The sequence below is a fragment of the Schistocerca piceifrons genome, chromosome 3 (assembly GCF_021461385.2).
Source record: "Schistocerca piceifrons isolate TAMUIC-IGC-003096 chromosome 3, iqSchPice1.1, whole genome shotgun sequence".
Classification (NCBI taxonomy): domain Eukaryota; kingdom Metazoa; phylum Arthropoda; class Insecta; order Orthoptera; family Acrididae; genus Schistocerca; species Schistocerca piceifrons.
In genome coordinates, this window is record NC_060140.1 from 215,874,688 (window position 1) to 215,887,382 (window position 12,695).

Below are 12,695 nucleotides of genomic sequence, written 5' to 3' on the forward strand. Positions count from 1 at the left end.
AGACGGCTATCGGTGTGATTCCAGAGCGGATATGATTCCTCTTAACAGTCAGTTTATTTCCATGTTGCATAGTCCATTCACTATGATCCTGAACAAGCTCAGCGACTGCAGCTATAGAAATAGTGTGTGCACCAGTATCTCAAAGTCCTATACAGGGTGGTCCATTGATCGTAACCGTACCAAATATCTCACGAAAAAACTACAAAAAACGAAACTTGTCTAGCTTGAAGGGGGAAACCAGATGGCGCTATGGTTGGCCCGCTAGATGGCACTGCCATAGGTCAAACTGATATCAACTGCATTTTTTAAAATAGGGACCACCATTTTTTATTACATATTCGTGTAGTACGTAAAGAAATATGAATGTTTTACTTGATTATATATTCGTGTAGTACATAAAGAAATATGAATTTTTTAGTTGGACCACTTTTTTCGCTTTATGATAGATGGCGCTGTAATAGTCACAAACATAAGGCTCACAATTTTAGACGAACGGCTGGTAACAGGTAGGTTTTTTAAGTTAAAATACAGAACGTTGGTACGTTTGAACATTTTATTTCGGTTGTTCCAATGTGATACATGTACCTTTGTGAACTTATCATTTCTGAGAACGCATGCTGTTACAGCGTGCTTACCTGTAAATACCACATTAATCCAATAAATGCTCAAAATGATATCCGTCAACCTCAATGCATTTGGCAATAAGTGTAAAGACATTCCTCTCAACAGCGAGTAGTTCGCCTTCCGTAATGTTCGCACATGCATTGACAATGCGCTGACGCATGTTGTCAGGCGTTGTCGGTGGATCACAATAGCAAATATCCTTCAACTTTCCCCACAGAAATGAATCCGGGGACGTCAGATCTGGTGAACCTGCGGGCCATGGTATGGTGCTTCGACGACCAATCCATCTGTCATGAAATATGCTATTCAATACCGCTTCAACCGCACGCGAGCTATGTGCCGGACATCCATCATGTTGGAAGTACATCGCCATTCTGTCATGCAGTGAAACATCTTGTAGTAACATCGGTACAACATTAAGTAGGAAATCAGCATGTATTGCACCATTTAGATTGCCATCTATAAAATGGGAACCAAATATCCTTCCTCCCATAATGCCGCACCATACATTAGCCCGCCAAGGTCGCTGATGTTCCACTAGCCGCAGCCATCGTGGATTTTCCGTTGCCCAATAGTGCATATTATGCCGGTTTACGTTACCGCTATTGGTGAATGACGCTTCGTCGCTAAATAGAACGCGTGCAAAAAACCTGTCATCGTCTCGTAATTTCTCTTGTGCCCAGTGGCAGAACTGTACACGACGCTCAAAGTCGTCGCCATGCAATTCCTGGTGCATAGAAATATGGTACGGGTGCAATCGATGTTGATGTAGCATTGTCAACAACGACGTTTTTGAGATTCCCGATTCTCGCACAGTTTGTCTGCTACTGGTGTGTGGATTAGCCGCGACAGCAGCTAAAACACCTACTTGGGTATCATCATTTGTTGCAGGTCGTGGTTGACGTTTCACATGTGGCTGAACACTTCCTGTTTCCTTAAATAACGTAACTATCCGGCGAACAGTCCGGACACTTGGATGATGTCGTCCAGGATACCGAGCAGCATACATAGCACACGCCCGTTGGGCATTTTGATCACAATAGCCATACATCAACACGATATCGACCTTTTCCGCAATTGGTAAACAGTACATTTGAACACGGGTAATGTATCACGAAGCAAATACCGTCCGCACTGACGGAATGTTACGTGCTACCACGTACTTACACGTTTGTGACTATTACAGCGCCATCTATCACAAAGCGAAAAAAGTGGTCCAACTAAAACATTCATATTTCTTTACGTACTACACGAATATGTAATAAAAATGGAGGTTCCTATTTAAAAAAAAAAAAAAACAGTTGATATACGTTTGACCTATGGCAACGCCATCTAGCGGGCCAACCATAGCGCCATCTGGTTTCCCCCTTAAAGCTAGACGAGTTTCGTTCTTCGTAGTTTTTCCGTTTGATGCTTATTTCGTGAGATATTTGGCCCGGTCACTATCAATGGTCCACCCTGTATATGGGGGCCTGCAGTTGTACTTTGCTCTAAGTGTATCAGTTAGTGCTATTCGAGATGTTCGTCAACGCGGCTCATATTTGCGTGTTTCAGCATCGTCGCTGCTGGCCGCCATGGACCGCTCGGCCAACCCGTGCGTGGACTTCTTCCAGTACGCGTGCGGCACGTGGAACAAGAAGCACGTCATCCCGGAGGACCGCAGCAGCATCAGCACGTTCGAGGTGCTCGCTGATCAGCTGCAGGTCATCCTCAAAGGTCAGCCTCGTGCAAAACATCTCGCTAGCTCGTAATATTTATTTTGTACAGACGTAAATAATACAATTCACTGCTATAGATGTCGCCTTCACATCTGGGATGTCAGTCTAACTCTTGGCATCTGTTAACAATCCATGCAGCGACATACACAGCGTAGAGCGGGGTCCCAGGCGGTCGGTAGGTTGGTGCAGGTCCCTTGCAGTGATGAGTAGCTGGGAGTTAAGGGCCAGAGGTTAGCCCTGTTGCCTTGCTTCAAAACACCGCTCCTGTGTCAGCAAACATGCGGTTGACAGGGATGGCAGTTCCCACGTCTGTTCTGTGGGTTGGTAGCGTTGAAATAAGAGTGAGAGGGCAAAAGGAGCTGAGTTTTGGAGAGGTGATGCAGGCCTTCCCCAGCTACCTGATCAAGTCCCAGTGAAATTGGGGACTAGATCACAGGGTACCATGGGGCAGTCTGAGTTAATCTAGGTTCGTCATTCACATCTACATCTTCGTGATTACTCTGCTATTCACATTAAAGTGCCTGGAACAGGATTCAATGAACCACCTTCAAGCTGTCTCTCTACCGTTCCACTCTCGAACGGCGCGCGGGAGAAACGAGCACTTAAATTTTTCTGCGCGAGCCCTGATTTCTCTTATTTTATCGTGATGATCATTTCTCCCTATTTAGGTGGGTGCCAACACAATGTTTTCAAAATCGGAGGAGAAAACTGGCGATTGAAATTTCATGAGAAGATCCTGTCGCAAACTAAAACGCCTTTGTTTTAATGACTGCCACTCCAATTCACGTATCATGTCTGTGGCACTATCGCCCCTATTTCGCAATAGTACAAAACGAGCCGACCTTCTTTGAACTTTTTCGATGTAATCCGTCATTGGGCAGATCTCCCCACTAGCAGCTTTAGAGTCGGCACTAACTCTATGGATGTGTTTCGTTGCTAATTACCTGTGGTCAACTAGACGTTAAACCATAATCATCCTTTCTCGTTCTACCCAGTGATCATTTACTAGAAGCAGTAATTACCACTCTCGAATACAACTCTCTTCAGATCCCCAAAGATATATAATTCGTGGATGTGCGTCTTGGGTGCTATTCAACGTGTAAAACAGCATCATTACTCCGCATAAATCGTTCGGACGCATTTTACACATTGACAACCTTTTGTTGTACAGCCATAATGACTGCGGAGAAGCCCTCGGACGTTGGCGCGCCATGTACATATAGTCTGCGGCGGCGAGCTCGGCTCCAGTTCACTACCGGCAATGGAGGGGGAAGCTTTGACAATGCCAGCCACTCGTGCTGGCGAAACGTCAGAAAAATCATTAGATGAACGTCGGCCGAAGAACCCGAGAGAGAAGCCAATAGACAGTTTGTCATAACATTCTAACAAAAATAAGTATCGATGAGGTACGTCTGGGCGATGTTCTGCTTATTAGTCTCATAACGTTCTAATGACGAAGTCTCTGATACAGTTGTTCCTGATATTGACAGTGTCGATCTTCCATCATCTAGTAGAAAATTGTTTCATAAAAAGACATGCGCTACAGAGATAGACATATCAGGTGTTAAACTTGGATCAGAAACTCTTGACGAGGTGGACGAATTTGCTGTCTATTAAGTAGAAAATATAAAGGAGGACCATTCAAAAAATTATATAACAATTACGATTGCACAGGAAAATAGGCATTGTACACTGAAACACCAAAGAACCAGATATAGGCATGCGTATTCAAATATAGAGATACGTAAGCAGGCAGAATACGGCGCTGCGGTCGGCAGTGCCTATGTAAGACAACAAATCTCTGGCGTAGTTGTTATATCGGTTACTGCTCCTATAATGGCAGTTTATCAAGATTTAAGTGACTTTGAATGTGGTGTTATAGTCGGTACACAAGCGATGGGACGCAGCATCTCCGGGGTTAGCGATGAAGTGGGGATTTTACTGTACAACCATTTCACGAGAGTACCGTCCAGTACAGAGTACAGTCCGGTAAAATATCAAATTTCCGACATGGCTGCGTCCGGAAAAAGATCCTGCAAGAACGGGACCAGCGGCGACTGAAGAGAATCGTCCAACGTGACAGAAGTGCAATCCTTCCGTAAATTGCTGCAGATTTCAATACTGGGCCATCAAGTAGTGTCAGTGTGCGAACCATTCAACGAAACATCATCGATATGGGCTTTCGGAGCCGAAGGTCCACTCGTGTACCCTTGACGACTGCACGACACAAAACTAAACGAATGTGTAAGAAAGAGACTGGGAGCCGACGATTTCTATTTGGTGTTTTGTCTGTTTGGTTGCGTGTTTTGCTCATAATTAGAACCACACATCATCCAGTATTAGTCCATTGTGTATTTTATATCCTTACAGAATATGAATTTCATATTAGAAGCAATAAAAATTAGTTGACCGCCCAACTTCAGCGATTTTATGTAACCAAAGTAATTACTTCTGATGCAAGTACAGTTTCCATGCACAACCGTAAGGAATACATAATCATTGTTATTTTGAACACAATAGAACGTTCTTTATCATGATCAAAGGCAAGTGTTTCCTGTTATTGTTAGTAAATGCGGAAATTGTTTATAAATATCAGAAACATTATTTATATAAGTTCGGTGAAGTTCTGAAGCGATGTTTTATTTTTTTGATTTATTTTGCGTTTTTTCTTAATTTTATCTTTTGAGGAAATTTTATTTTGTATCGTTGTTTGGACAAATCTATGTTTTTTTCCTTTATTTTTGCTTCAATATCCGTTTGGTTCATATTACAATTACCAATTTTCGAATAAAACATGGTTTGCACATTGGTGAGTTTAATTTTCCTTTAAATACTGTTTATTTTTAACAGACAGGATAATAATTATATACAACAAAAGTATTCCTTAGGTTACTCGGCCCTTTATATATTGCAACTCAGTTTCTAGAAAGTTTATCGCTTCTGGTTTTTAGGGGAATCTAGTAACACACTGATCGCATACGTACGGAAAGCGATCGTTGTGAGGTAACCGCCAATAGCTATGCTACACACCTAACATACAGGTAATGTGGGTACAGCCTTAACTGACCAAACCTACTAGGAACACTACCGTAGTTTACACTTTCTTATGGTAGTGTGAAGCAGCCTACGGTAATGTCTTACAACTCAATTTTCAACAGAGTTTTGCCCCGTTGTATACAATAAAAAATTAATGTTGACATTGAATTTTATCGTATTTACCCCGGTTATACAAATACAATAAACAAAAAAATTTCCTCCAGTATCAAAGGTAAAATCTTCAAAGTTGTGGGCGGATCAGTAGATGGACACAGACTGACTCATTTACTGTGTCACGACGTATGATGAGGTAAAAATAAAACATTTTTTCTTTAACACTGTAGAATAATAATAGTAATAATAAAAATGTCGTACGGCGCAAATGTCTGCTGCAAGTCTTTTAATTTGACGCCACTTCGGCGACTGGTGCCTCGCGAAGCCAACGGCATCAGGTGTATGTACCCAGGCAGTCACCCGGGCCCGATGTTTCTTAACTTCGGCGCTCGGGTGACATCAGATGTACACAACGTGGCAAGACCGTTGGCAACAATGTACATACATTAAAAATCAGCGACGCAAACGATTCAGCGGCATCTTCTGTGGACTGGCCGTCGTCTTGCAGTCTTGAGTTGTAACGAGCCCGTTACAAAGGAAGTACATGATGCTGATATCCTCTGTTCTCTCTCGGTGACGTGAAACAGAAAATATAAACACAGTTATGTAGCTTCATTAACAATTTTGAAGCTGATATGTTAAAGACATCAATTTAAAAAATAAGACAAATTCACGTGATGTCACTCAGCTCTCTAGGAACGTATTGCGGTGAAACGTTGTGGCATACTACACGAACACTTTCCTGAAGCCAACCTGGTGGACAGAGAGGGGGGGGAGGGGGAGAGGGGCATGCAGGAGGAAGATGGAAGGTGTAGAGGCGTAGTGGGTAGGTAGAAAACGATGAGGGGGGAGAGGAAATTAACAGAGAGGGGGGATTGGTCAGAAGGAGGGTCGAGGAGGATATTGTCGGAGAGAGTGGGGAAAGGGACAAGGAGAGGGGAGAAGGAGAGGGAGAGACACAATGGCAGTAGGAGGAGAACAGATAGACATGGGAGGATGAGGTGGACAAAGAGAGATGGGGAGAGGAAGAGATGGACATTCAGAGTAGGGGTTCACTGACGAGTATTTTAAGGCGTTTGTAAGCTAACCACACTTTAAAAATGCGTTAAAAAACGTAAATGTCGTGTGCCTGGGGCCTCCCGTCGGGTAGACCGTTCGCCTGGTCCAAGTCTTTCGATATGACGCCACTTCGGCGACTTGCGCGTCGATGGGAATGAAATGATGATGATTAGGACAACACAACACCCAGTCCCTGAGCGAAGAAAATCTCCATAGCAGCCGGGAATCGAACCTGGGACGGTAGGATTGACATTCTGTCGCGCTGACCACTCAGCTACCGGGGGCGGACAAAAATGCGTTCCACAGATGGCGAAGTATAGTGCTAATTTATGGTGGACTGATCTTCGTAAGTCTGCTTGATAAACGCTTACTATTCAGTGATTCATTTGCCTCTTCTCTTGTTACCTGTAGTTGCAGGTAACAGAATTGCCTCGGAACACTAGCTCTAAAATTCTCCATAATTATCTACAACAATGAAATTATTTAATAGGCCAACTATAGACAGGAAATGCTTACAAAATATTTTGCACGGATGAGGCTTACCACTAACACTACTATTCTCCAACAGAAGAGCTGTGGTGTGTTGTTTACCCACATTCTGCCGCATAATTCTTTAGCGATATCTTTTTGTCGTTCTGAGTACTAAGCGACATCCTCGGCTGTGACTGTCCTTCGTTTAGTAATACAGCTCCCATTTCCACCTACATGATATTCAAATGGCATTAGTTATCCAAATGGGGTGCTTATTACCACTGCATTTCTTCCACCATTTTGTTAATTGGAAAGATATCTCAAAGGAGATAATTAAAGTTTGCAGAGCTCTGTCATATCCTGGTATTAGCTCCATATGGAAGTGAATTACTTAGTTTTGCTACCAGTTTCAAATATAAACAATCGTCCGCACATTAAATGCTATCACCTTAGCATCCTCACATGGAATTCTGATAGCACTAAAGGTAATTACACTCTAAGTCGCTATAGACAATCAAGCCGCCTGGTAAGTATTAAAGACAGATGAATGTGAGGGTTTTCTTGAAGCTCCTACAACACCATTTTCATGAGGGCTATTGTAGATAATGATTGCTTGAGAGAAACTCATCACTAAACTGCTTTCATTGGTCCATTGTCCTCAGTGTCACGTTTATACAATTTCTGATCTTTTTATCATTGTGCATCAGTGAGAAAGACATTTTATTACGACATCGAGACCTCGGCTATTAAGTTCGATTGTTATGACTGCGATCTGTATGTGTCTCGAATTCAGAATCTGCTTTCGTTGTATGTGAGAGTGGTTTGTAATTTAAATTCATAGACTTCCAGGGCCAGTGTCGGTTTTTTCCTTAATCTTCTATTATGCATAATAATCCACTACCTTATAAAATTAGTGGGTCCTAAAATTATTAAAATTATTTTTTGCAGCTAGTTTACAATGAACTACAAGTAGTTCTAGTACTTTTATTACAATGGGCAAGATACATTACTGTTGACATTTGTCTACTTACTGTAGTGATATACTTAAAAACTAACCTCCACACTACCTGTCCCTGGCACTGGGCAGGCCCAAGATGTCTTGACTATTGTTTATTTTCTTATATCTAAGTCCTACTTAATAGGAAAACGTAATCTACGTCAAACCCGGTGCGTTGTCTAATTCGGAGTTGTTGTACTACCCCTAATCCTGGACGTCGCTGATTTCGACAGTAACAGCTGTCGGCCTGTCCACGCCCATGAGGTACGGGATTGGGGTGGTGTAATACGTTATTATTTGTCGTTAATCAAGGTTGTCCCTCACATATTGTAGAAGAACCTTTTGTGATACCTCGTTGGCCAGATAGTACAGTACTCGAAATGTATCCTCGTGTCGTAAAAGGGTAAAGGTGTCGCGGTTCGATAGTTGCTGTCTCAGCGCAGCTGCTACATCATTCTGTTGGGGGCACTCGTAAACCACATGGTCGAGAGTTGCACCACAGTCGCACGAAGGCGTAGTCCTTCTCCCAAACCGACACGGGTATATCGGGTAAGGCCCTGGACCAGTGAGAAAATGGAACAGTCCCTTGTCGGCTTAAAGTATCACGAACCTAATCGTTCTCTTACGTCTGGTAGGAATTGTAAAGATCTTCGTTCGGTGCTATCAGCTTCCCATGCTTCCTGCCACAACTCTACACCCCTTCTCTTGATTACACCCTTATACCCAGCCTGAATACCCAGAATATCCCCTGTTTTCCCGACCTCTCCCTTCTTCGCCCAGAACCGTGCAGCCTGTTCCCTAATTCTGATATCAAGGGAGCAAAGCCCCATTATTACCAACAAGGCCCCACCTGGAGATGTCCTGTAGGCCGCAACTGACTTTAATAACATATTTCTCTGTACCGTTCTCACTGCCATGGCAGGCACCACCCTTGTGAGCCTGTGTGCCCAGACTCTCGTGCCATAATCCACTATTGATGTTAGTATACTGTTGTGATATAACTTTATTAGCGCATGGGGGAGATAGTATCTTTAGTGGCCAATGCATATGATGTTGTTAAGCACTTTAAGGCACTTTTAGTTACAGCTTCAATGTGCCTTGCGGAGTTCCACCTTTCGTCAATGATAACTCCCAGGTAACGCGCCTCTCGTCGTCGGAGAACTGGTGAGCCCTCGATTCTAACCGTTGGATTCCTAATTAATTGTCCTTTCAGCAGAAGATAGGGTGACTTATTTGGTGATATTTTCATTTTAGTGTTATGGCACCACTGTTGTAATAGATCCATAGCCCTCTCAATCTTTGGCTGGGTGTCTTCGCGGCTACGGCCACCCACCAATAGGAGGAGGTCATCCGTGTAGGCTATCACCTTTAGTACATCTTCACTCTGTTGCATACTGTCCAGTAGCGGTTCCATGTGGATGTTGCAAAACAAGGGTCCTGACACAGAGCCCTGGGGGCATCCCTTTATTATTGATTTTCTAACCCTCTCGCTAGGGGATGATAGCCAGACCTCCTGATCATCGTAATAACTCCTCAGACGACCGTATAGTGGCCCTGGACAATCCTCCTCCTGTAAACAGTAGAAGAGTGAAGGCCACCACAGGCGGTAAAGGCGCCACTGATGTCCACCATGACTTGAACGAGGCTGAGTCACAGACCTCGGCGATTGCGTCAGCTGCCGACCACCGACACCTGAAGCCGAACTGCCTGTCACTCATCCCGCACAGCACTCGATGTGCAGCCAGTCTGTCAGCCAGCAATTTCTCGAACAGTTTTCCGAAGAGATCTTATAAACAGATCCGTCTGTATGACTTGGTATCAGTTGGATTTTTCTGGTCCTTTCTTTATTGTGACCACATTTGCTGTTTTCCAGATTTTGGAAAATTTTTGCAATCTGAGGCGCTCGTTATACAATTTTGTGTGAGGAACTGCACTACCTCCGCAACAATGCCGTCTGGCCCAGGAGCTTTTCCTCTCTTCAAAGATTTTGTTTGGGCAGTCACCTCCTCTTCAGAGAAGGGGTATACCGCTCTGTCATTTATATATCCTACAAGATAAGCTATTCTCATTTGGCGCTGGCCCTCCGTTTCCCCTTCCTCTCTATCGTCAGGCAACAGGGAATGGAGGAAGACCTCAGCAGTTTCCTGCCGGGATTCCGTCATCCTGTCCTCATATATGACTGTGGATAATACATTGGAGAACAAATCTTCTTCCTCACCAACTTATAGGGGATTCCCCATGGGTCTCTCCCCACTTCGAACTCAAACTAGCCGAAGCTCCTTCTGGAATGTTTCCTTTAGTTCCCTATATTGTTGCAATCATTGTTTCCTTTCCCACCAGACGACATTGCGCTGGAAGTGCCTCCTTACTCTTCTGACACACTGTCGCATATGCTCCAGTTCGGCGGACCATGGTGACAGAGGCCGCTATGGCCATCCTCCTTGTTGGTATGGCTACCTTCACTCCTCTAGTAATCGCCCTCACCAGCTCTTCGGCGTACCTATCCACGTTTATATTTTGATATTGGTTACCTTCTGGTAATGCAGGAATGTCACACTCCCTTGCTAGGCACTCCCAGTCTGTTGTAATTCAATTACACTTCCCACCCCATGTTTCAGTGGCACTTTCTGTTACCTAACATGAATGTAATCAGATTGTGGTCACTTGTGGTGGCCTTATCTTCTACCTTCCAATTTCTCACGATGCTTACGGCGTTAGGTGTTGTAAGCGATACATCGTGCCTTGTCCCCCTCCTGTTGTATAGGTCGGAGGGTTACCAGGTTTGTTGGCCACCACAAGTTGCAAAGCCATAATTGTTCCTTCCACCTTGCCCCCGTTTGTGTCTCTTGTGCTACTGAACCATAGGGGGGATCTTGCATTTATGGCAGCAGTCACTATCACTTTTCGGTCCCTCAACGCCGTGATTACCCGAGTGAGATGGTTCAGATGCTCCTCGATGTCGTCTCCATGCTGAAAGTACATATTGACGAGAGATAGTACTCAAGTGGGAGATTGTATCTCCAAGACGTTGCAGTGACTGTTTGATAGCTGCGAGATAACTATTATTCGCAATGAAACTTTCGGGCAGATTAAAACTGTGTGCCGGACCGAGACTCGAACTCAGGACCTTTGCCTTTCGCGGGCAAGTGCTCTACCAACTGAGCTACCCAAGCACGACTCACGCCCCGTCCTCACAGCTTTACTTCTGCCAGTACCTCATCTCCTACCTTCCAAACTTTACAGAAGCTCTCCTGTATTATTCGCAATGCTTTGTTCGTTATTATTATCGCCGCTCTCGGCTCATCTCCGCTACTGACTAACTGCCATGTCGCGGCTGCGAAGGCTATTCGCCTAGCTTGGAAATACGGCTCCTGCAGGCGGACCACATCTAGTCTCTTCTCCTCCACCACCTTGCGCAGCTCCTGCATCACTAGTGTGCTATTACGTGTATTTAGCTGTCCAACAGCTATTTTAGTCAGTTCTTTCACCAGTCGAACGCAATGCGCCCATTTACCAATACTGATTTACAAAAATCTCATCCAAATCAAACTCTTCACCTCTTCTTTCGAATACTTTCTTGACCAGATCTCGCAGCGCTCCTAAGTCGGAGGGGAGATTCATTGACTTAAGCTGTATTCTGTCAACAGCCTCCATCACCGAGAAGGTGACTATCCTGCCATATTTATGCCCCACCCGGACCACATGTCGCAACGCAGTGGTCAGAGTAATCGACTGCTCCAACCTAGCTAGCTGCATGGAGTGTTCGAGATTTGGGTACACTCTAACAGGGTCTACAGATGGTATTCTAACAGGAGAGGATTCTTGCACAGATGGAGGCACATTAGTACTTGTTATTGTATTTTCCTGGATTGCATATTGTCCCTCTCTGCACGTTTCGCTCCTCTGCATAACCACTGGTCGGGCCACAACCACAGGATGCCCTTGCTGCTCTTAGTCTTCAGTCATCCTTTGCTTTGGGAGGAGGAAGCTTCAGATGGTGTCGGCAGCTCTGTTTGTATTCCAATGTCAACCAGTGTCAGTTTAAGTAAAATCATTGTCAATGTAAGTTCGCTCCGTTATTAAACGCTAAAGTACGAGGGCTATTCGGAAACTAGGATCTGACCGGTCACAAAATGGAAACCACTCTGAGAATCAAAATTATTTTATTTGCTATAGTTAGCTACACACTACAGCTACTTCTTTACATAGTCGTCGCTCCGACTTAGACATTTGTCGTTGAATGGTACCAGCTTTCTAATACCTTCATCATAGAAGGCAACCGCCCGTCCTTTCCACCAATTGTCTACCCTCGTCTACAGCTTGTTGTCTGTGCCAAAATGTTGTCTTCATGGCTAGCTGCTCATGTGAGCAGAAATGAAACTCAGGACGAGCCAATTACGAACACAAACACTGCAGGAGCATCTTAATTGCCCCTGCAGAATGCGGCCGAGAATTGTCATGAAGAACGAGACGCGTGACCGTTATGTTATGTGAGCTGCATGACATCAAGCGAAATCTCTCACGAGGCCCTCATATTTGGCGGGAGACACTATTTTCTAGGCATCTTTACATGCTCACTGTACGCTCAGAACTGCAAAGAGCGACGTGCTGTGATCGACAGGAATACTAGAGACACTACCCAACACATCTGTGCAGAACTTAATCGGATTTTCCTG

At 44.3% G+C, this 12,695-nt stretch overlaps 1 protein-coding gene across 1 annotated transcript in view; it reads left to right on the forward strand.

Annotated features, from left to right (window-relative positions):
- Positions 1-12,695, forward strand: part of LOC124789575 (neprilysin-1-like) — a 539,726-nt gene that overhangs the window by 356,544 nt on the left and 170,487 nt on the right. The window contains exon 3 of the mRNA XM_047256981.1: positions 2,179-2,340. Coding sequence (XP_047112937.1) covers positions 2,179-2,340 — 162 coding nt within the window. The remainder of the gene's footprint in view (positions 1-2,178; positions 2,341-12,695) is intronic.